The following is a 25,962-nucleotide window of genomic DNA, read 5'->3' as shown; positions in this document are numbered from 1 at the left end:
TTTGGAAATCCTAATATTTTCAACCAAAATGTTCTGTTAGTGATTGATGGGCTAAATTAAAAAGCCTCTGCTCTTTAAATACATTAATTGTCAAGTAGGCTGTAGGGATTTCCAGATTCATGCTAGCTCCATTAACTCCTTCAAGGAGTAGAGGGCATGATTTGTAATTTAGGGTGGGAGTTTTCTTTATGAGAAAGGACGGGAGGAAGGAGGTCTCTTTTGCCTACCACCCCCGTAATGTTTCTTCAAGGCTGAGATATTTTTCACGTCTAGTTCATAGCACTAAAGACACATGCTTGAAGCCATATTTTCCCTGTACCACATCAGTGGTTTCAGAGACCCTGGTGTTGATAATTAGGTGGATTTGTGTGTGACTTTCTATTCGTGTGCATCTGTGTAAGAGAGGGACAGAGATTGCATTTTCTCAGACCTCACTGATTACTTAAAAATAGACGTTACTTTTAGACCAGAGGTTGTCAAACTACAGGCCACAGGCTAAATCTGGTCCACTGCCTGTTTTGGTACAGCTGAGAGCCAAGAATAGCTTTTGCATTTGAAAAGCTTGAAAAAAATTGTAAAAGAATATTTTATGACACATGAAAATGATATGAAATTCAGATTCGGTGTTCATGAATAAAGTTTTCTCGGAACACAGCCGTGCTGGCTCCTTTATGAATTGTTTGTGCTGCTTCCAGTCAGCCATGGCTGGCGTGAGTTTCTGTAGCAGACACCGTACGGTTCACAGGCTAAAAAGTTTACATCTGGCCCTTTACGGAAGGACTCTGCCAACCCCTAGATTAGACTATCTAAAGGGTAGTTTCCAAAATAAAGCCTTAACCTTTTTTTTAAAAAAAAAAAAACTCGGTTACAGAATTTATGGAACCATAAGAACTTTAGGAAGCAAATAGTTTCAAAACACAACTCTTCATTTTTGAACGCTGGAGATTCTAAATACGAGCCCCAGCTTCCTTCTTTTGTCTTGATGTTGGTAATTAAAAGAAGTGACATTATATTACTAATGTAAATAATTTTGTGCTTTACATATACGCAACATGCTCAAAACATTCTCTTTGCCCCCCAAATAAGGATAAAAGTAGAGATTGTTTTCTTTTATTACCAAATTAAAAACATAAATGAAGCCGTGTTCCCGGACCATTCTATTTTTGTTAACAATTCAGGATGGTACATGGAAGCACAATTGTATCAGGAAATATGGTTCCCTTGTATTACTCGTTTGGGGAAATGTCATTCTTTACTAAGAAATCCTGTGCTTAATTAATTCTTGCTCCTAGGAGGTCAACTCGGGGCACTCATTATGCCCTTAATTGGTGGTATAAATCCTGAGAGCCCGGAGGAAAACACATTGCGTCGTGAGCGGTCTCTGGCCCTTCGGCGAGCATGCATCAGTGCCGGCCGACCTCGGAGAGCGACAGTTTCTGGTTTGATGGCTTTGGGTCTGGCTGGACTGATATTAGGTTGAAAGGCGAATGTGCAATAAGAGAAGAAATGCAATGACTTGTCCCGGTGTTTTGCATTACACGGGAGACAACCCACTTTCTGACTTGGAAAAATGTGTTTCTTTGAACTCGGGTTTTCCGTATTAAATTATAGTCATTATACGGCCCATCTGGAATCTCCTGCCAGGCCAAAAAATCATCTTACAGACATTAGCGATAGGAAGGTAAATGTGATTTTTTTTTGATTGTCTACTTTTCATTTCCATTTATTTTTTCCCTTTTATTGGAGAAACCAGATGGAAAGGAAGGCAGGAGCCTCTCCCTCCCCTGGTCCCTTTGGGGGCAGAGGTAGAACATTCCTGGCCTCTCTGCTCCCCTGGCACGCTGACTCGAGGTGATGACGGGCTGTCGAGATTCCAGGGATAACTGCTGGGAATGGGAAAGGCAAGAGCGCGTTCTGAAGCTCCCACCGGATTGGAGCGGTGGGTTTGGAGGGCATGAACCATGTGGGGCCGACTTCGGGCTTTCACCAAAGTGGTTCTGTTTGACAGTGCGGACACGAAACTCACCAGCATCACACATGCTGCAGCTCATTTTTGCATCCTGCTGTGGACTTGGTTAGCTTTCTGGGAGTTGTCTTTTTTTGCTGGATGTTGACTTAGTGCGAAAAGGACCCATGTCTGGGAGATGCTGGATCTCTTCATGTCTTTGCATCTTACCAAACCAGACCTGTCCCACAAAAGGCATGGACCTGAGCTCATAGGGGGGGACTCTCGGACGTGTGTTTCCTCGTTCAGACTCCTGGAAATCTCAGACATCGGTGCTGGAAGATGCGTAGAGATGATTTCAAATGTGTGAAGAGGAACCGCAAGAGTCGCTCAACAGTTTGCTCGGGTCCCAAAGTCAGTGAGAGGCAGAGTGGAAACTCCCATAGCCTTCCTCCTGGTGCTTTTTCTCTCAGCCATCCCTATGCTCCGGCAGAGGTCGTTTTGTTACCTCCCAGGGTTCTTGGCCTCCGTAATCAGTAGAACTTGACTAGAGGCCAGACAAGAAATTCAGGCAAGGCTTTATTGGGGCCCCTGCTGCAGCAGAGGGGAGAGAGAGCAAACAACAGGTTCCCTTGCTCACTGCCTAAGTGGGTCGAGCTGGTTCCTTATATGGGGTGAGGGTAGGGGTGTGGCCAGGGGTGGGGCCGGAGGTGTGGCTTAGGTGGTCTGCCCACCCCTTTGGTGGTGTCATGTGCAGGGGGCATGCGCAGTGCCCTGCTTTTGCTCCTGGCTCTTCAGAAGTGGCAGCTGGGTTTTTGGTCTTTTTGTATCTTGTTGTCCATAATTTGCTCCCACTGTGCATGCACACAGTTATTTTTAGTCCCCTTATGGTTTCTTTGTATTTTGTTTCTTAAGGAGACGTTTGTCCAGGTGCAAGCACTGCAGCAAAGAGTCCTAGGTCCCTGCTGGTCTCAGTTTGCAAACTGAGTCATTGCCCCCATGCAACCCTGCATCCATCCAGATGAGCAAATGTTTCCCGGAAGCCAGGTCAGGCACTGGATGGGATGCTGAGGATACACAAGAGTTGTAACAAGTCTTTGACTTAATAAACAACATCGGAATGATTCTATAGTCATTATCTGTGGATTCGCCCAAACGAATTCCTGAGTTGCTGTGTTTGGAAGAGATATGTTAAATTCAGATAACGGTGAGACACTTTTTGACCACATACAGATGTATCCAGTACCGTGGGCATTTCCTGAGGATGGTCTTGGGGGTTCAAAGGGAGGGGAGGGATTAGGGCTCATTTTGAATGTCTAGTAATAAATCCTTGTGTCCTGTGTGCAGTCTTATTTCGATCAGTTTCCAGTCACAGATTTGTAAGTTTATTATCTAAATATATTTTCGTTGCTCTAACTATTTTCTTCAGGTTAGGACCAGGTCTTCAAGCATACCTAGCGATGATCCCATCTGATGCTTCTCATCTTAGGTCACACCTGAGATTTGGTGGAGGAGGTGGGGGAATGGGCAGGCCCCTTCTCACTCACATGCGATGGCTGCCTGTGTGTGGTTGGTGACATGTCACTGGTTCCCTCAGCTGAGAGCTTCTACAAGGAACCGGGCTCTGTCCTGCTCTCATTCATGTCCGACACAGTAATAGACACACATTACAGATGAAAAGAGCTACTCCAGGTTGCCCATCCTTAGCAGAATGTTAAACGTGCGTCCACTAAGTGGGTTATCTTGGCTTTTTTTTTTTTTTACATCTTTATTGGAGTATAATTTCTTTACAATGGTGTGTTAGTTTCTGCTGTATAACAAAGTGAATCAGCTATACATATACATATATCCCCATATCTCCATCATCTTGAGTCTCCCTCCCACCCTCCCTATCCCACCCCTCTAGGTGGTCACAAAGCACTGAGCTGATCTCCCTGTGCTATGCGGCTGCTTCCCACTAGCTATCTATTTTACGTTTGGTAGTGTACATATGTCCATGCCACTCTCTCGCTTTGTCACAGCTTATCCTTCCCCCTCCCCATATCCTCAAGTCCGTTCTCTAGTAGGTCTGTGTCTTTATTCCTGTTTTACCCCTGGGTTCTTCATGACATTTTTTTCCCTTAAATTCCATATATATGTGTTAGCATACGGTATTTGTCTTTCTCTTTCTGAGTTACTTCACTCTGTATGACAGACTCGATAGACCTCATTGCCTCTCTGGTCCTTGGCGTGCGAGACGGTGTCACCTACCACTCTCCACTTTCAACCGAGCAGATGAGGTATCAGCACAATTAAAAGTGAAAAATAATCGGTCTGCTTTGCCGGTAGTGAATGCTTACAGAACACACTGATACAATAGATTTTAAATAATTCACGTTCGGCACTTTTTCCCTCAATGTGTAAATGAGGACACCTAATGAGGAAGGGCGGCAGGACACTCTATCCTCCCCCCATTAAGATAACAAGATGATGGGCCATGATTCAGGTCGGGATATTTGTGAAACATCGTACGGATAAAAATTAAAAGAGATGGCGCTCTGAAATGCTTCGGGTAAGCAAACTTGTAAAAGCCACTTGGAAACCTGAAATTACAGATTAATTCAGAATCTCCTTCTGAGGGGCTCCTAAGAGTCCCCTCCGTTTTTCTGGCAGGACGAAAGCGCCACTTTTTTGCCGTTGCTTGGTGTTTTCACAGGGTCTGTTCTAATGCCCACCGAGGTGTAATGCTCAGTCCTAATGTGCCTCTCGAAGCTTTGGGTGAACCAAGCAAACTTCAGGTGACATTAAAACAAATAGGTGGCCTTCCCTGGTGGTCCAGTGGTTAAGAATCTGCCTTCCAGTGCAAGGGATGTGGGTTTGATCCCTGGTCGGGGAACTAAGATCGCACATGCCGCGGGGCACTAAGCCGTGCGCCGCAACGAATGAGCCCACGTGGGAGCCTGCGTGCCACAACTAGAGAAGCCTGCATGCCTCAGCAAAAAGATCCCATGTGCCACAACTAAGACCCGATGCAGCCAAATAAATAAAAATAAAGTAAAAAATTAAAAAATAAAACAAAAAGAAAGAGGAATTATAATGTCTTATCGTCTTGTCCCCATAGACATGTTAAATGTCAAAACCAGGATCACGTGATTCACAGCAGCTTTCCCAGCCCTGTGGGGTGGCTGGTCCAATCCTGAAGGACTTCTCCCATAGCTCTAACTCCCACTGCCCGACAAATCCCTGAAGCCTAGCGACAGTGCAGTCCCGCAGAAACAGAACTGCTAAACTGTTAACAAAAAGTCATTCAGTCCTTCGTGGTTACAGGTCAGTTGGTCATGATTTATGGGGGCCCAGCTCTTTTTCCTACTCCTGCCTGTGTACATCTCCTAATTATTCATTTGAGAAAACTCTGGATAAAAATATCAATCCTGAGAACGTGTGTGTTCCAGGGAAGAAGGCCAGCCGTGGCCAAGGGAATGCTCAGTCCTGTTAGATCTAAGGAAAATAATTCCCAAATTCCGTATAGAGGCAGCTGCTTAAGAGAGACTGGAGTTCTTTCAGAAGAGTTCCAAATAAACACACCCATCCAAGTTATCTTCTTTGTCCTCCTGGAAAAAATTGGAAGGGTAAATGAAATTCCACCGAATAATCATCCAAAGAGAGCAGAGTTGGGCGAAGCACCCCAGAGCTCCCAGGGATGCCTCGCTGGCGGGGAGCGTGGGACCCAACACCCACCCCCTGGGGCAGAGACCGCGCCACAAGCCCGCCCCAGACAGCAGAGCGTTGGGAGGCCAAGCGGGAAGTAGCCACTGAGGAGAAAAATGTCATTTTGATACAGGATATAGGAGAACATACAGCTTTCCACTCAAGCTGTGTGCTTCTTAAGTCTAAAGCCAGCAATTTTGGAAAATGAAGCTAAGAGTTTAAAAATAAGGGCTCTGTCAGGAAAAAATAAAATGTGTCCCCCTACATCCATTAGCTGCCTTTAGTTGAAAACTGGAGAACAGATGAACTCATTGGCAGCTACCTCTTTTCTGACCGGGACTGATTTCCCCCTTCTCCCCCGTATAGTCAGAAGGCTGCTCCTCCGTTTGTCAACTCAGGTCAGGGATGAGACGGAAAAGCAGAGAAGTAACACTTAAAAAGTGACTCGTGTGTGTTTTCCCAAATTCCCCTCATCAGATAGGCACAGAACGCACACAGTTTAGGGCTCCGAGAGCAGCCGCTTCGGAAGCGTGCTTTTATAACGTGGGGTGCTTGGGTGGGAGACGAAATGTGCTATGCTGACTGCAGGCAAGTTCATGCCGTGTAAGAGACCTTTACCTCCTGCACTGGGGACCTGCTCAATTTCAGATCTTGGCACCGTGCTGACAAAATATCGCAACTTTAATTTTAAAGATCAAGAAAGAGGAGCTGGGGGTGCAATTTGAGCTGCTTTCTTACTAATTTGGAATGAGAAGGAAAGGAGGTTGGGATAAATCGTGAAGTTGGTATTGCTGTCTGAATTTATGATCCTGGAGTTTCACTGTTGAAAATATAACATCCTTTTTCCTTTTCCTTATGCTTAAAAATTTTTGATGGTTGTTATATTTATTGAATTTAAGTTTCCATGCCGATCTTTCTTTTCCTCCCTTTCCTTCTACGTGGAATCGCCATATGATACATAAAAAGCAAAATAACTTGCACCATGTTATTTTTTTATTGAAGGAGAGTTGATTTACAATGTCGTGCTAATTTCTGCTGTACACCATAGTGACTCAGTTATACATATATATACATTCTTTTTTATATTCTTTTCCATTGTGGTTTATCCCAGGATATTGGGTATAGTTCCCTGTGCTATACAGTAGGACCTTGTTGTTTATCCATCCTTTACATAACAGTTTGCATCTACTAATGCCAAACTCCCACTCCATCCCTCCCCCACCTCCCCTTCTCCTTAGCAGCCACAAGGCTGTTCTCTATGTCTGTGGGTCTGTTTCTTTTTCACAGATAAGTTCATTTGTGTGTCATATTTTAGATTCCACATATAAGTGATATCATATGGTCTTTGCTTTTCTCTGTCTGACTTACTTTACCTAGTATGATAATCTCTAGTTGCATCCATGTTGCTGCAAATGGCATTATTTCATTCTTTTTTATTGGCTGAGTAATGTTCCATTGTATACACGTGCCACATCTTCTTTATCCATTCATCTGTCGATGGACACTTAGGTTGTTTCCATGTCCTGGCTATTGTAAATAGATCCGCTGTGAACATTGGGTGCACCACATTATTTTTTAATTAGAAAAGTTGCTTATGCTACCTCACAAAGATAATTAAGATACTGCCTGCAAAGGATTCCTGTTTTGAGGAAGAAAGACGTGAAGACCCATCACTGCAGCACTGTGGAGTGAGTGTTGCCATGGGGTGTGCTGCTGTGTAGTAGGGGATTCATAGGTGGCTGACCCTCTCAGGGGCTGTATCATGAACTAAAAGGCAAGGCAGGGAAAGGACTTTTGAGTCATAGGGAACAGCATGAGTGAAGGCTTGGTGGAGAAAGAGGATGGTCTAGGTGTGGAGGCCTGGACAAAGGACACAGGCAACTGTGGGGGGCAGGCGGGCTCCAGACCGTTCCATCGATGAGCTCAGAGTTGAGAGGGTGGATTTGGGACACGGTGTGTATCAGGCCTCAGCCTAGAGTCACCATGGCTTTTCTGTATAAGGACAGAATCCATTTTGAGAGCCGGAGCTTAAGCAGTATTTTCTCCCCACCCTGTTAGTGAGATCATTGCTCTGTCAGAGCAGCGTCTGTGGTGAAGAGAAACAGAAGGCTACAGCCAATCAATGCCGGTTATTTTAACAGTTATCAGCCTCTTGATGACTTACACGTGGAAGCCTGACCGACTTCCTTCTCCTGCTTCCACGTCCTCTATGATTTCTTCCTGTTCACGTCAGGTTCAGGACATAACCACATACAAAGTAAGTGAGAAAAATTCCAGTAGAAGATCCCTGAATGGCCCTGAAAATTAAATGAACTTGGAAAAAGTACAAGAAATTTTGGTCTGGCATCTGTTTTCTTTTCTAATTTAGGTCCCTCTTGGCATCACAGAACAATACCAGTACATCCTAATTATTGGCATCTGTGAAAGGCTTTTGAATTAGGTGATACACAGAGTTACTGTGAGGTGTACATTGTCATCAGCCAGCATGTCATGGAGGAGCGAGTCCTGGCTTTGTCGATGGTGACATGTTGCATACCAGACTTCTAAAAGCGATTTTAAAAATTCATACTCCTCTGCAAAGAGTTTAAATATATTTGAGCATGTTTTGGCTCTGTGTCCTTCTGCTTGCCTTTCCTCCCGCTTCAGTACAGATGAAGATCTTGAATTTGAGTCCAGATGAGACTTAGACATTAATGTGCAAAGCAGCTGGGGTCTGCTAACTCCCAGGCTGTAGCTGAGGAGCTATTCTGGTACATTTTTCTCAGTGAAAGAATTGAGAATTAAAAAACTTAAAATGCATTGGCTTCTTGCCCTGTTATATTTAGAGTAATCCTGATGATAAATCGGTAACTATGGGTTTCATGGTGGAAGGGCACAAAATAACTGACCCAAGTAATCTAGAAAACAGATGTCTTTGGTTGGTTGAATGTAAATTCTCAAAACCAGATTTAAAGAGAGCTTTGTGGAGCCCAGTGAAATCGTCCATTTTAGAGGGATTTTTTCTCTCTTTCAGACTTTCTTTCTACCCTGTCTCAACTCAGATTCTTGAGAAGCGGGGAGGTGGTCCCCAAGACACTGTATTTGTGATATTTATCCTGCGATACAGAAATTCTTTGGGTGACAGATCCGCTGTCTGACCTCACCTTCTTTCTACTTTACTCTTTATTTTGCTGGCTCCCAAGAGGGAGTGAGAGACATCTAGGACGCATATGGCTGAGCTTCTGGAGTCCCTCCTGAGACTGCGCCTAAATATATGTGCTGTTTGGAAGCAAATTTTATCCAGTTATGGAAAAGTTCTTGGTATTCTTCCTACTCCTCCCAGCGCCCTCCAAAGTCCCATATCCAAGTGGGAAATAAAGCCCATTGTAGAACATCAAATACGTCCCGAATGGCTTTCCCTTCTGGCTGTTTCTGGAACCATCGAATTGCTCAAAACATCCCGAGAAGATTCTGGGGAGACTAAGTGTGATGGTGGTGGACTTGCTTAACTCTGTCTGACCAGCAGTCTTACAACTAGCCTTCAGGTCAGCCAGAGGAAAAGAGAGGCTACCTAAGACGTCCAGGTCCTCACGGAGGAAGAAGGTTGGAAGCCTTTGGTGGAGATGGTATTCTGGAAGCAGAGCCGGCTGCTTCATTTGCAGGACCCGGTACAAAACGAAAACGCTCACCTCTTGTTCAACAGTGATTCAGAATTTCAAGACAACGACAGCAGGGCAGTAAACCTAGTACCCTTTTAGAACCGGGCTCTATGTGACTATGTGACTACCCAGGCCACACGCTTGGGAAGCCAGCCCAGAGCAGATCCCTTCACTTTTTGAAAAACAGCCAGTTTAACCGGTAGTGTTTACTTGCCTTGTGAAACTCTCCTCCCAAATTTTGTTTGTGATTATTGGCCCCCAAACCTGATGGATCGGCTGCCTACCAGTCAGAACGGGGTTATAATAATCAGTCAGAGCTATGTGATAGCTGGGCACTTTCAAAAACTCTTTACTTTATCCAAGGTCATGTTTCGGAAATATAAAAAGCCAGTTTTTCACCTAAATTGAAAGACATTTGTACCAATTAATCTCTTCTTACTTGTTGGTTCCCAGTTTATACTACCTGGTGCCATTTCTTCCCCAGATCACGTTCCTCTAAGATAAAGAACACTGTGGACTGAGTGCAGTGGCCCTGTGCCCTTCCTGGGACATGGAAGGCTTTGGAGATTTAAACCTTGATCTCTGGTGTTGTGAGTTCAGGTTCACAGTTAAGAACACAGGCTGCCTTTGCCTTGGTATTCCCGGGGAGTTTTAATTAACTGGGGATTAGAAGGATTGAGAGCATTGGCCTCTGGGTCTAACAGGGGTTGAGCCCTCAGGGGTTCACCTGACAAAGTCCAGGAAAAGACCTTAATCACCCTCTTCTGGAAAGACTCGTTCCCACAGAGATGATATTTTTGCTAAATCTGTATTCTTCGCCTTCTTTAGAGATGAACCATCTTTCTAGGCACCTCCCAAAATAAAGGCTCGCCTTTCTAACCTGGGCAAGGGTAAATGTGCTCAGGAAACTTCCAGTCCCAGGGAGTTGAAAGGAGAGAGTTAGGGCTGAAATGCATGGTCAGGTGGAAGGACAGAAGGGACCCTTTCCCAGGGAGCAGGTGAGAGGCGCCGGGGAATAAGGGACCTTACAGAAGCCGAGGCTATCAGACCTTGGCGCCGTCCACCTTCACCACTGTCACCCATTCATCTTTACTAAATTTCCAGAAGTGGGACCTTCCCCTGGTGGGGATTTTTTTTTTTTTTTAAACAAAAAATAACTCTAAGCCTCTACCCCTTGGGACAACTTGACTTTCTTGTTTGGAGCAGGAATCTTACGTTGTTTTCCTTTCATGGCTCAGAGCGGCCCCCCCCAGCTCTACTGTCCAGTGTTCTCCATGTCACATGTGTGCCCACCTTCCTTGCTGGGGAGGAAGCTCTCTGTTTGTCATCAAAATAGTGGGCTGTTTTTTTACTTTCTCCCTCCCTCTCACCATTGTCTTTCAGTAGGGTGAAAAGGTCTTCACTTTTCTCTTTCTCCCCCCAAATCTGGCTATTAATAACTTTTCAGACGTTGTCACGCATAGACTTCCACTCACTCTGGAGGGTGTTTTTTGTTTGTTTAAGGCAACGTGTTTCCTGGTCTGAAAGCCGTGTTTCCCAAAGTCGCTGTGATGGGATTATTCCACACTCACCTCCTCCTACTGGCAGCATCTCTGCTTCTGGCTGGAAATGGAAATTGCAGCTCTGCGCTGGCCTGGCCAGGACCTCGCCGTGCCGGCCTGGCTGGCCGGGGGCATGCCTCCCTGGGGTGGCCACCTGCATATTACTCTTTGATTGAGATGGGGTTGAGATATAGTCTTCTTAATGATCGAGGAAAAACGACTAAACAACACTCCTCACTTTTCTCTCTCTTCTCTCACTCAGGAAGGAGAAATTACCCTTTCGAACTTTGCGTGGGATAGAAATTAGCTCTGCAAAAGCCCAGTACAAACAGATGTGCTTCCCACACTAGTTTTGGGGTGAATTTCTCCTGACCCCATGCTTTTTATGACAAATAAAAGGCCAAGTTGCCTTTTTTTAAAAGGAAAAAAGTTTTTACTTAGTGCCTTTCTTCAAAGGATCTCGATGGTTTCTGAACTTGTTCAGCCCGATGTCAATGGCTCTAAGGCAGCAAAGCAACTTCCATCCACAACACCATGGTGTGAATTCTCAGAAGCAGCTCTAGCATTGCACGCGAGTCAGCCAAGTGCACCGTCATTCCAGAAATCAGGCTTCTAGGGCTCTATTTCTGCTCAGGCCTGAGGGCAGGCTCTGGGTGTTAGGGACCTGTGTTGATACGCAGAGTTCACTGTCTGCTTCAGCGTGCATGCAGTTAATGCACGAGGAAATCAGTGATGCACAGCTTCCTGAGCCATCTGAGCAGAGGATACCTCCGACCCTAGCCCTCTCCTGCACAGAAGAGCGAGTACTTGCCCTGCAAGCGCCTGGCGTGGCCTCCTTGATCTCCCCCCGTCTGCACGTCAGCATACAGTATGATGTAAATATCACCTAGGGGGCAAAATCAGAGCCCGAAAGTGTGTTCCTACCTTACCAATTAGGGAACCCTCCTACATTGTGGGTGGGGTGTAAGTTGGTGTAGCCACTAAGGAGAACAGTATGAAGATTCCTTAAAAAACTAAAAACAGAGCTACCATATGATCCAGCAATCCCACTCCTGGGCATATACCATGAGAAAACCATAATTCAAAAAGATACATGCACACCAATGTTCATAGCAGCACTATTTACAATAGCCAAGACATGGAAGCAACCAAAATGTCTGTTGACAGGTGAATGGATAAAGAAAATGTGGTACATATATACAGTGGAATAGTACTCAGCCATAAAAAAGAATGAAATAATGCCATTTGTAGCCACTTGGATGGACCTAGAGATTATCATACTAAGTGAAGTAAGTCAGACAGAGAAAGACAAACATCATATGATATTTATATGTGGAATCTAAAAAAAGGATACAAATGAACTTATTTACAAAACAGAAATAGAGTCACAGATACAGAAAACAAACTTATGGTTACCAGTGGGGAAAGGGATGGGAGAGATAAATTGGGAGATTGGGATTGACATATACATACTACTATATATAAAATAGATAACTAACAAGAACCTACTGTATAGCACAGGGAACTCTACTCAGTGCTCTGTAATAACCTATACGGGAAAAGAATCTAAAAAAGAGTGGATCTATGTATATGTATAACTGATTCACTTTGCTGTACACCTGAAACTAACACAACATTGTAAATCAACTATATTCCAATAAAAATTAATTTAAAAAATCTCAGCCCCACTCCATTTCTGTAAGGCAAGATATTATATATAATTATACATAACACACAAACGACAGGCTTTTTTTTTTTTTTTTTTTTTGCCCTGCGGCTTGAAGGATCTTGGTTCCCTGACCAGGGATCAGACCTGTGCCCCCTGCAGTGGAAGCACAGAGTCTTAACCACTGGACCACCAGGGAAGTCCCCAGGCAATTATTTTTCACAAAAATATTTTAAAGCCTAATTCTTAACCACTAGCCCACTATCTGAACCAACCAAAAAATCACCCCCTTTGGGAGAGGGTGAAAGATATTATATGTGATGATATCTGAAAACTAGAAGGTGAAACAGGGCCCATGAATGGGAGAAAAAATGATGAGAATCGGAGCAATGATTTGAGAGTATGAGAGGGGAGAAGGAGGCCCAACTTAATGTCATATCAAAATATGAAGAAGGAGTGAGATGAGTCACTTTTCTCCATGTCTTGTTTAGATTTGGGACATCTGACTAGTCCATCAAGGGAATTACGAATTGTAAGTAGTTAGGTGCAGGAGGATATTTCGGTTTACAAGAGACATACCGTCCCTTCTGATTTAGGATTGTTTCTGTCCCGCAGATAGTACGTTAGTTAGAGCAATGGCACCTCATATCCCCAAGGGGAGACAGAAGAAATCTGAGCAGGAGTGGGCATTCCATTGGTATCGCTATGATGCGAAGCAAATGGCTCGCAAATGGCTCTAAGGCCTATGTGGCCTTCTCCACCAAGTGACTATTTTTTTTTCTTTTTGGTTGGACCCCAGTTCTTTGATAGCAAGAGTAGAAGAGCCTATGAGGTAAGAAAGGTTGAAAAACCTGCGGTTAGAAAACACTTGACCCAGTTTGTGATGCAGGTCTAGCTTCTTGATCTAGGTAGTTAGAGCGTTCATTGTGTCACTTGCTTTGGCGATCTCAAACAATAGAAGTCACGCTTAAGCCGCAGAAGCCACGATTAGACAGCAGAAGGCAGGTTTCACCAAGTTAGCAGTTAACCAACAGAAGTTACTTAACAGATTAACCAACACAGATCATGGCTAACCAGCAGAAGTCCTGATTACAACTCAAATCAGTGGGTCTTCTACTAACCTCAGGGAAATCTGGATGCTTCCCTCCCTAAGTACAGATAATATCATCCTCAAGGAATACATTATCATTGTGGAATATTCTGTGGAATTAAGGACTATCACTCTGGCTCTGTTTATAGCTGAGGATGTCCGTTGTTCATTCGTTCAGTCGACAGCTGTTTGTTGGATATCTGCCATGTGTCAGGTTCTGTCCCGGTGCTGGGGATATGCAGTTGATTTGTACCAGTCCATTTGTACTAGGTGTTGAAATATTGAACTGTGTTCCTACCAGTTTTTGCCTTCAGTCTTTGTCTTCTTCCACCCAAGTCCACTGTGGTGAGTCCAGGGAAGACACATGAAGTCACCATGGAGTCCCCATCTTGTCCACCCTAGTTCTGTGGAGCCGGCCCCCATGCCCCTCCTTGTCCCCTGTCAGGGAGGCTGGAATCCCAGCAAGAAAGATGTCACACTGGGTGGTGCTTCTGGGACACCCACTGGTGGAAATCTCTGAAGCCCATGGGACTCCTGAGGCTGTGACTGCTGGCCACAGACTGGACTTCCCCCACGATGGCCATGTAACCTCCGAAGTAGATGGTACTATTGATTAATATTTTAAATATCATACTCAGATAGGTGTGATATAGAAGGAGAAGCAAAAGCCCAAGGTTATCTAGAAGAGGGAGCATTCATGTGTGCTTGGATCAGTCAGAGGTTTCCTGGGTGAGGTGACATAACATCTTCAAGACCTGATAGAAGTTTTCTGTGTTCACTGGGAAAAAGGATGTTTCTGGAAAGTGAAAGAGGAAGCTCGTGGCACCAGCAACCCTAGACTTGGTGTCAGAAAACCAGGCCCTCAGACTTCCTGATGACCAGCAACCATGAGCCAGGATTGACACTCCAGCCTCCATCTGGTCACAGACACCTGCCCCAGGTCCCCACAGAGGTGTGGTGAGGGCTCCGCTCCAAGATAAAGGTGACACCGTCTGAAAGCCCTCTTGTTGGTGTCTTTTAAGCCCCAGGCTAGTCCAAACAAATCGCAGTTGTTTTTGTTTTTTTTTTAATTTTTTTATTGAAGTAGAGTTGATTTACAATGTTGTGTGTTAATTTCTGCTGTACAGCAAAGTGACTCAGTTATACACATGTATACATTCCTTTTCATATTCCTTTCCATGATGGTTTATCCCAGGATATTGAATACAGCTCCCGGTGCTATACAGTAGGACCTTGTTTTTTATCCAATCCATACATGATAGCTTCCATCTGCTAATCCCCAGCCTCCCACTCCATCCCTCCCCCAACCCCCTCCCCCTTGGCAACCACCAGCCTGATCTCTGTGTCTGTGAGTCTGAAGAAATCGCAGTTGTCACCCCTACAGGGGGACGGTCTCTCCTTCCTTCATCTTCAAACCTCCTCCTTCGCCATCTTCTTTGCCCACAGAAGCCCCCTCATCCTCACTCTCAAGCCATCCCAACTTGTCACTCCCTGGCGCGAGGACACACTTGGAGTCCCGGAAAGGTACAGCTGGGAAGGGTCTTGGAAGTGAGCCTCCAGCCCCTCCCTCAGGAGATAGTGCGTGAGTGCGCCTAGCCCTGAGGCTGTGACTCTCCAAGCCTGCCCCCCTCCTTCCCTGCGGGGACTCTCCCACTGCACCCTCCTGCCCCCTCTGTCCCGTGGGGCTGCTCCTCCAAAGAGGACCAAATCCTTCATCCGTACCTACCCATCTCCTGGCTGCAAGAACTATCACACTTGAACTTGGTACTTTGCTTTGATGGAAAACTTTTTATTTTTTTCCACTTAAGAATTTTTTTAACTTCATTTTTATTTTATATTGGAGTTAGTTAGTTTCAGGTGTACAGCACAGTGATTCAGTTATACATATACATATATCCATTCTTTTTCAGATTCTGTTCCCATGTAGGTTATTATGGAATATTGAGGAGAGTTCCCTGTGCTATACAGTAGGTCCTTGTTGGTTATCTATTTTATATATAGTAGTGTGTATATGTCAATCCCAAACTCCCAGTTTATCCCTCCCTCCCCTCTTTCCCCTTTGGTAACCAGAAGTTTATTTTCAAAGTCTGTTGAGTCTGTTTCTGTTTGAACTCAGTACGACTAAAGCTCATTTTACATGTAACAACCTTGGGATACAGTTTTGATTCCCAAATTATGAGGCTCCCAATTTTAGGTGGGACAGATTCATGGCGTTAAACCTCATTGAATCACATAGTGAGAAACATGTTTATTTTCTCTGAATTCCTCAAGAGAAGCCTCAAGTAAGTGCTGATCTGTAGCTAAGTCTTGCTCCATTCCCTTTCAGCCAGGAGTGAGGTTTAGCAGAAGCAGAATCCAGCGAGAGTGAAATCGCATCTGATTATTGTTTTGTTCAACTTCATTTTATTTATTTTATGAATGCCTTCTCATATTGACAGTTGGTGCTGGTATTCAAATTGAGTCAGAGGTTAAAGGTTTCCATTTTAAATAATGTTAAAAATAAAGGAAGAGGGGGCTTCCCTGGTGGCGCAGTGGTTGAGAGTCCACCTGCCGATGCAGGGGACACGGGTTCGTGCCCCGGGCCGGGAGGATCTCACATGCTGCGGAGCGGCTGGGCCCGTGAGCCATGGCCACTGAGCCTGCGCGTCCGGGGCCTGTGCTCCGCAACGGGAGAGGCCACAGCGGTGAGAGGCCCACGTACCGCTAAATAAATAAATAAATAAATAAATAAATGAATGAATGAATGAATGAATGAATGAAGAGGGACTTCACTGGCAGTCCAGTGGTTGGGACTTCGCCTTCCATTGTAGGGGGTGCGAGTTCGATCCCTGGTCGGGGAGCTAGGACCCCGCATGCCTTGGGGCCAAAAAACCAAAACATAAAACTGAAGCAGTGTTGTAACAGATTCAATAAAGACTTTTAAAAAATGGTCCACATCAAAACAAATCTTAAAAAAAAAATAAAGAAGAATCAACCTAAATAAAACATTAAGTAGATAAAATTTTGGTGACACGGGCTATGGTGCCACACGCACGCACGCACACACAAGGCCCTCCAAGCGGTAGAAACGAGGTTTACAGAACGGTTCACAGTATCTACTGTGGAGGAGGGGGGTTTGGACAATGCAATCCTCTCTTTGGCCTCAGAGGGCATTTCTGTTTACCCAGCCCATGAATAAAAATACCTCACAGCATACATTTTAGTCAGCAAGTATTCTAGCCTAGTGGTAATGATTTACTGAAATTTAGACCTCCTCATGAAATCCAGCCCAAACTCTGATTTGGAAAACCAAGAAGTCCTATTTAGTTTCTGCTGTCATTGTTCCTGAACCACGCTGACTGCATAATTAGTGACATATAAAGTTCTTAATTCTCTCTTCTTCTTTCATCCGGGTGTCAGGAGATTGGTTTCCGCTCCTTTGTGCTCACTCACTAAGAATTTGCTGAACTGATTATTCAGTTTGTAATAAGTGGAGGAGGTCACCTTGGTCCATACCTCACTTGCTTCACACCTGCAAAAAGACCGGATCTTCCATGTGTCAGTGTTACTTGACGGGAGAGCAGTGAAGTTTCTGTCAATTGAGGTTGTACGTCTGGCAGCCAAGAGTGTCCTGTAGGTATTCTTTGCAGGAAAAAATATGTTTGAGGTGACCATAGTGCACAGATTCTCTTAGAGCTTCAAAGTATTTATAACCTGTTATTTTAGATTCTGAGCATATTTGTAGCTCCAGAGGTACAAAAATAAACTACATTTTCTTGGAAAATGTGTGTGTCTGGGATGTAAGAGGAGTTGCAACCTTAAACAAGATTTCCAGGCGTTTACAGTCGAACCATGCCAGTAAAAATATGTTTTTTTAGATGTTAAAATCCTAGGGTGCCCACGTAAATATCCTAAGCAGTGTGTGTTACGTGAGCTTCCTTTGCTAATGTGCTTTAGCTTTGAAGGTCTTCAGTTCTGGCTCCTGGGGTGTTAATGTACTACAGGGAAAGTTGAACTCAGATGGCAAGTCTTGTTTGCTGTTCAACACAGTGGATGGTGTGCTTCCCACATTCAAGAGAATTGTTAGTAACGGAGGTAAAAGTCACATCACAATTGATGAGGTAAAACTCCTTGCTTGTAATACTCCTAGCAGCGTAGAGGTTTTTGTTGGGCAATGAGAAAAGACAGCAGGTTTATCCATCACTCACTCTTCAATCATCTCTGTCTTAACAAGCACCACTTAATTTTCCGTTCTCTGCAAAGCTGTGTGGGGAGATGGGTACGCAGAGAGGAGAAGCTGGGGGGAGACCCTGTGCTCATGGAGCCTGAAGTGTGATTTGTTTCATCAGTGTTTCCCAAAAAATCAGGATAAATTGCTTCTTTGGTCAAAATATAACTTTCCAAAAGTTAAAAAACAATACTTATTCAAATATGCAGTAAGCACATGTTGAAGACTTATTTCACTCATTAACGAGGGAAACAGTCAGATGACAAAGCTGGTTCAAAGAAGGATATGAAAAAAATAGGTAGGGAGGGAGGTAGGCAGACAGACAGATAGGGTGATTGGAAAAAAGAATGCTGGAATAAGGTGGCAAAGTTAGACCCAACTGCTTAATGTCCTACAAGGCAATAAAACAATAATCTTTGGTTATATTTCAACCAGGCAGGAATCTTCGCACCTATACTAGGCACATATGATTTATAAGTTACCAGTCTTCTACAGTCTTTACAGAGTCAAGGTCCAGTCAATAATAAACAGTAAGTCAAAGGAAGTTACATTTCCCGAGACCGTTAGATGACTCGTGTAAGTTTGTCAGTCAGTGCGTTGTATGCATTGCCCGAGGGAACTTCCTGCAATGATGGAAATATTCTGTACATGTGCTGCCCAGTGTGGTAGCCCCTGCACATGTGTAGCTGTTGAGCACTTGAAGGGATTAATCTCCAGAATTTACAAGCAGCTCGTGAAGGTCAATATCAAAAAAAAACAAAAAACCACAAACAACCCAATCAAAAAGTGGGCTCCATTGTAAAGCAATTATACTCCAATAAAGATGTTAAAAAAAAAAGAAAGAAAAAGTGGGCAGAAGACCTACGTAGACATTTCTCCAAATAAGACATACAGATGACCAAAGAGGCACATGAAAAGATGCTCAACATCACTAGTTATTAGAGAAATGCAAATCAAACTACAATGAGGTATCACCTCACATAAGTCAGGATGGCCATCATCAAAAAGTCTACCAATAGTAAATGCTACAGAGGGCGTGGAGAAAAGGGAACCCTCCTGCACTGTTGGTGGGAATGTAAATTGGTGCAGCCACTGTGGAGGTGCCTTAAAAAAAAAACCCTAGAAATAGAGCTGCCATATGATCCAGCAATCCCACTCCTGGGCGTATATCTGGAGAAAAACATGGTTTGAAAGGATACGTGCACCCCAGTGTTCATTGCAGCACTGTTTACAGTAGCCAAGACATGGAAGCAACCTAAATGTCCATCCACAGGTGAATGGCTAAAGACGATATGGTACATACATACAGTGCAATATTAACCATTAAAAAGAATGAAATAATGCCATTTGCAGCAACATGGATGGACCTGGAGATTATCATACTAATTTTATTTAATTTTCATTATTTAAATAGCCACACGTGATTCGTAGCTATCATATTGAACATCACAGCTCCCACATGCCATTAAACGAGCAGACAATCATTTTTCTGCCTTGTTTCCAATCTTGGATAATATTTTTCTAAACACTTTGCGAATTAAATCGTGTTTTAAATATTATCACGAGAGCTAAATATGTAAAAGCATTTGGAGAAGACTCCTTTGGAAAGACCTAATTCTTTCACGAAGCGTATAATTTCTTCTGCAAGTGGAATGCTTCTTCTATTGGCTTTCTTGACAGTGGACTCACCTGATATTGTTCTGGCCAGCAAGGGAGCCACTTAGGAAGTTAAGCCTGTTTGGAGCGAACCCAACTCTGCATTATGTTTTCCAAGTGAATTCGCTTGGTATTCATTTTCTTTTAGCAAGATAATAACGGGCAAGTCCAGTTTTGATTAAAAGGGGCTTTCTGGTTTGCAGCAAAGGGAGAGAACTGACTATTCATATTTCACAAGGATTTTAAGGCTTAAATAAGTTAACTTTTCTGCTGCCATCACTTCATTACTCAGAACGAGCAGGCAATGCATTGATAAGGTTGGCTTTGATTTCTCATGAAGCTCAGTAGTTTTGCTTAATTTTCTCATCTTCTTGGTTGCTTGCAGGGGTTTTTCCGCAGAAGTATTCAGAAGAACATGATTTACACTTGTCACCGAGATAAGAACTGTGTTATTAATAAAGTCACCAGGAATCGATGCCAGTACTGTCGACTCCAGAAGTGCTTTGAAGTGGGAATGTCCAAAGAATGTAAGTGGAGTCTCCAAAAAATTCTTTTCTCTTTGCCTTATCTATAAATATGATTGCTCAGCCTCCAAAATCAAGTCGTGGAGGACGTCAGCGTGTGGAATTCAGACGTGACACGAGTGATAGTTTGCCAGGGGTAGGTGTCAACAGAGATGACACGGAAATAGAACGACCGTGGGGATTTTCAGATACAATTTGAGTGGCAGTTGGTGAAAAGGCAGGCGCTGGGTGTCGTGGACAGCAGGCTTGTATTCCAGAGCGGTTACTAACCAGCTCTGTGTCTCTGAGCCACTGGTAACTGGTCCTAGAGCCACATGGAGACTCTGTTTCCCCATCTCGACAGTAGGAATAGCGAGCTTTGCCTATGTTGATGAGAATAAAACGAGGCGAGAGGCATGTGGTAATAATGTGCCCTTTTTCAGAGGGTCCATCAACCGTGGTAATAATGGACCCTTTTTTCAGAGGGGAGGGAGCGTAAAACTTTTGCTGTCGAAGAAACATTTAGAAACTTGGCATGTTGGCAATTTTCCAAACTCGATTCAGCCCCACTCCTCCGAACAGTTATTCACTTGATTAATTCAGAAGAGAATATTTGAACAGATTAAAAATGAGTGGTCCGTAATCATCTGCTTGTGGGGCTTTGAATTATACATGCAGAGGACATATACAGGCAGAGTACATACAGCACCAAAAAATCACGAAGGGAACAAGAACGTGCCAGGCGCGTGGCCGGGCTCAGGCAGGTGTAAGGAAGACGCAGGGATGTGTGCCTGGTTGGGCGCTCAGTGGAATCGCTGCCCACCTGCCCCCACTGCGTCCTGACACTTGAGCATCTGAGTGGGGCACTGGGCGGGGCGCTCTGAGGGGCCCTGGAGATGCTAAGCCACGCCCACTGACCCCTACGAGAGGGAGACGAAAAGCCACAGTCCGACAGCGGGGTTTGAAGGCTTTATGTTGGTTAGACGCTCTTGGATTTTGGAACTGGGACGTGTGGCCATGGGAGCAAGGCCCCTGGAGCCGGGCAGGGCTTCCCTGAGAGTGCGCAGCTGGCCGACAGGAGCTCTGCTGGGAGCTCTGACTTGGGATGTTTCTTGGCGGCCTGCCCAGTGTCTTTCCTGCCCCTCGCCTTTCCTAACTCTGCCCAGGGTTTACATAGGCTTTTCTACGTCTTGGGTTTCTACTCCTCAGGGAAGACATCAGGGTTGGATCCATTCGTTTGACTCAAGCCAATCAGTATAACCTGTCCCAGCCACAGTCATTGGTTCATGGCGAACGTGTAACCTAGGCTGGTCCAGTGAGAATGAGTTCAAGACTCATGCTCGTGACCCATAAAAGGAAAAAAATGGTAAATCAGACTTCATCAAAATCAGAAAATGTCTGTTCAAATGACACTGTGAAATTAATGAGAAGCCAAGCCACAGACGAGGAGAAAATATTCACAAACCACATATCTGCTAAGGACTTATATGTAGAATATGGAAAACCTCTGAAAATTCAATGATCAGGAAGGAAATAACCCAATTAAAAAACCAAAACTAAACTAAAATTCAAAATTGCCAAGATTATGAAAGGCAGACAGACTGAGACATAACAGCTAAGTGCAAGGCATGATCCTGGTGACCCTGCAGTGGAGGAAAGCTACCTATAAAGGGCATTATTGGGACAGTTACTGAAATTCGAATATAGGTTGTCAATTAGAATATCACGTTGAATCAACTTTGCATGTCCTGACTTTGATCACTGTGCTATCGTTACATAAGAGAATGTTCTTATTCTTGATATGTGCCGCCTACTCTCCATGGTCCAAAAGGGCTGTGTGTGTGTGTGTGTGTGTGTGTGTGTGTGTGTGTGTGTGTGTGGAGAGAGAGAGAGAGAGAATGAAAGAGAGGAAGAAAATGTGGCAGGATATTAAGACTTGTGAATCTGAGTGAAGGGATACACAGTGAAGGAGTTCCTTGAACTATTCTTGCAACTTTTGAGCAAATTTGAAATTGTATCAAAACAAAATGACTAAAACAAAAGACTCATGCTTAGAATATTGGGGCAGAAGTGTCCTGCCTTCTGATGCATGTGAACAAGGAGACGCAAGTGTTCTCCAGCCCCAAGGGAGGTCGGCTATAGGACAGAGCAGGCTCTGTGGATGGAAGGATGGAAAGACAGACAGAACTCGGGCCCTGACCGGCATCCCTGAGTTGCCGAACCCACCACCCCTGGCACCTCTGCCTCCGGATGGTTTGCTTCGCTCTGCCAAGGACTCCTGAAGGCAGTTGAGGCTGGGGTCTTATTCATAATTAAGGTCCCGATGAGCAAGCCTGGAGTCACCAGACAGGGATGCATGCTGGGTATGCCGTCCCTTCTGGGAGGGTCACCTCCTCCAGGCGGTTCTGTTGCCCGCATCTCAGCCAGGTCCTTTGATCGCCTCCAAACTTTAGAGCTATTGAATGACTCTTTCCTTCCAGATTGAGTTGGTGTAGTACATTCTTGGTTATCAAAGTACTCATAGCTTTGGGACTTTGAAACGGTAAATATTCATGGCGTGTGAAAAAGCATGATACCTAACTGTATGGTCTTAATTACATAAACATGGATGCTTAGTTGTGTAAATACAGAAACGAGACCTAGAAGGACACATCAGATGGTAAACTGCTCGGGATCACGGTTGACTTTGTTTTTTGCTTCTTGTGTTTTTTGGTTTCCTATTATGCACATGTTAACTTTTAAGAAATCAATTTTATTTTAAAAACCTTTTTAAAAAAATCCATGAATGTGAAGCTTTGAAGCTAATCTTTACTTAGCTCAGTCCCCAAACCCTGGCACTAATGAGAAAAGCATGATATTGCCCTGAAGTAGGCAAATTGTTTATATGTATAAGCGAGACTCACAGAATTATCCCCCTAACTCCCCATTTTTAGTCTGACATTCTGTAGATGTGGATGTTACACTGCAGTTCTGTGGGAGAATTTCAGTTCAGGCTAAAATTATAAATGAGTAAGCCAGATGTGGGCTCGGGGTAAATCAGTACTTTTGCATTTATTTTGCGTGGGCTGGAGACCCATTTCCTGCTTACATTACTTAAAACCCGTATCCTGCTTCTCTGTAAAAACTGGAAGGTTGGTTGCCAATTTAAAAAAATAATGTTTACACCCACAGGAGAACTCTAGTTTCAACCCTCAAGGAACTTGTCACCTTAATTAGATTTAAAAATATAGAAATGGGAAGAAAATGGGATCATTATGCCCAAGTAAACAAAAATAAATATATTTTCTTCAGAAGGAAATTGAAGGGGAAGAAATATCCACTTGGAGTACAGTGACCGAGAGTCTAATAGAACATTTTAAAAGTTGAAACAGAAGGAAGCAGGAAGATATGAGAATCACTAATCAATTATACCACAGTGCCCACCACTGAAACAAACCCAGGAGTAACAGAGACTCATAGGACGGTGGAGCATATGAGAATCACTCATCAATTATACCACAGTACCCACCACTGAAACAAACCCAGGAGTAACAGAGACTCAGGACGGTGCAGCTGAAAACGGATCTTAGAGACTGATTTTCACTCACCTCTCTCCTTTGACATACGAGTACACCAGGACCCAGAAAGATGAAACGCTCTTCCCAGCAAATCCCCAACTGGCTAAAGACAGAACCAAGCTTACAGTTCACATCTGCCACCTCTGCTCGCCATGCTTCCTTTGCAGCACCAAGATTAGCAAGGTTTGCATTCCATTGGGGCCAGAGGTCATGTCACTTCACGAGTATGTATCAGAACCCTTTGGACGCAAGGGACAGAGAACCCAGCTCCAACCTGACATAAGCTAAAAAATCAACACATGTCACTGGATGACACGACTGGATCCAAAGGCTCACGTTTGTTTTGGGGGCATTCTCATCGTTCCTCTTCATTTCTCAGAGCTGGTTTGTTGTTGGGTTTTTTTTGCTGTGTTGGTTTTGTTTCTGGGAAGATTTTCCAAATGGCTAATAAAGATGGCCAACCAATAGCCTACCCGGCAGAAAGAGAGAGCCTCAGATCCTCTGTGAATGCAGGACTTTGGGGTGTTGGGGGCTGAATATGGTGATTGGCTAGTTTGGGATCGTGTGCCCAGCTCCGGACCCACCCAAACCACAAGAGCCAAGGGTGTGGAAGAAGTGTTTCTCGGTGGGAAACCAGAAAGTCAGGAGGCAGAAACAACTTCACGTTCCCCACGAAATATCGTCTCACAGCGCTGTTCCCAGTACGTTCTTATTCTTTATGCTGCGGGGGAAAAGAAAGAAAGAAACCTGAGAATCATCCCACGGTAGCCGCTAACATAGACGCGGTGTTTTCTATGGGCCAGGCACTGCATTAACCTCTTGTAATACTTCATACCATTTGATCCTCATAGCAACCCTGTAAGGTAGGTTAGTTATAGTTCCTCTCTCCCTCCTTTCCAGCAAGATGTGGAAGCTGAGGCACAGAGAGGTTAACTTACTCAAGGTAACACGGTTGGTAAGGTGCAGCCCTGGGATCTGGGCCCAGGGAGCAACATATACCGCATGCCGTAAAAAGCAGCCTTGAAAACTCTGGGGTTTATTGCCAGTGGTTAATAAAACAATAATTACACTCCTTGCTACGTATTAGAGATGTACGCCCTGGAAAATCATGTGCAAATTTAATTTTCATAGATCACATTTGGTTTTAAAAGTATAAGGCGTTGTACTGGTAAAAGAAATCCTTTATTGTGTGTCCCGTCAGCAAAGCATGATTATTTCTTCATTTTTCTGTTCTGTAGATGCTGGTGGGTATGCCTTATATTTTCCAAGGGCTTTGTACAGTAGGGGAACCTTTTTTGTGGAGGAGTAGCTCTTTGTCAGACCATGGGATTTGAAAGCGGTAACAATAAGGGGAAAAAAATCGATTTTCAGCTGCATTCTAAAAGCAGTACAAAAATTTATGAAGAACTTGGGGAGGAAGCAAAGGAAGTAACACGACTCCCAAGTTGAGTGATGAGCTTCTGCTGGCGGGTGGGAGGCTTGTAACCGTGTCAGGCGAGGAAAGTGTAGCAAAGCCCTGAAGTGGGAACAAGGTAAAAAGGATCAGCAGTAAATGAAGACACAAAATTTGGGATTGTCAGTGAGCTATGCAGACAAGCTGATGTCCGTGATGGGGAGGGAGCCAGTTGAGACCACGCTGCTTGCAGACCACAGGAGCTGACCACACGCATTTAAGTCAGTTACGGAAATCCCAGCGATCGTTCAAGTCCTTCAGCCAGCGATCCTCAGACTTTTAAAAAAGGGTCCAGTAGAAAATGTTTCGGCTTTGTGGGCCGCATGACGTCTGTCTCGGTTCCTTAACTCTGTCGTGGTAGCACAAACGCGGCAGTAGAAAATACGTGGACAAAGGGGATCTGCCTGTGTGCCGGCACATCTTTATTTACAAAAGCAGGTGTAGGGCTGGGTTTGGCCCGAGGCTTGCAGGGGCTCCCCCAGTGGTGACCTCACCCCCAGCTCGCCCGCGCCCACCGTCCCCTGCTTTCCTCCGACGGACCGTCACCCAGCTTCCAGCTGCCCTGGAGCCTGAGGACCCGTGAGCCTCACACCTGCACGCTCCGGCAAAGGCTGTTCCCTGGGGTTGGGTTTCCACTCGTTTGTCCAAGGAACTGCAGGAGTTTGCTGAGATGCCATTTGCTCTTGGAAGCCGCCCCCGGACCCCACCCCACACTCCCGGCAGAGTTATGCACTCTTCCCCCTGCGCTCCCGCGGGGCTCTGGACATACGTCCAGGCACCACAAGCTTATAGCGCGAGGCTCCCTGGCTTGATTATAAACTCCTGAACGGCAAGCGTCCTGTCTTCCTCACCTTGTAGGCCGAGAAGCTAGCACGATGCTTTCCTCAGCGAAGTCAGAGTGGCCAAGTGGTTTCTTTACTTATTTATTTATTCTTTATTGGAGAATGATTGATTTACCATGTTGTGTGAGTCTCAGGTGTACAGCAAAGTGACTCAGCTATACATATACACACGTCCAC

General features: G+C 44.6%; 1 protein-coding gene across 3 annotated transcripts in view; it reads left to right on the top strand.

Moving 5' to 3' along the window:
• Positions 1–25,962, top strand: part of RARB (retinoic acid receptor beta) — a 193,106-nt gene that overhangs the window by 64,186 nt on the left and 102,958 nt on the right. For all 3 annotated transcript variants that reach the window (XM_082655388.1, XM_082655386.1, XM_082655387.1), the window contains exon 3: positions 19,816–19,957. In XM_082655388.1, coding sequence (XP_082511514.1) covers positions 19,846–19,957 — 112 coding nt within the window. In that variant the 5' untranslated portion in view covers positions 19,816–19,845. The remainder of the gene's footprint in view (positions 1–19,815; positions 19,958–25,962) is intronic.

Source organism: Grampus griseus (genome assembly GCF_964374135.1).
Source record: "Grampus griseus genome assembly, chromosome: 5".
Lineage (NCBI taxonomy): Eukaryota > Metazoa > Chordata > Mammalia > Artiodactyla > Delphinidae > Grampus > Grampus griseus.
This window is presented reverse-complemented; position numbering and strand designations above follow the sequence as displayed.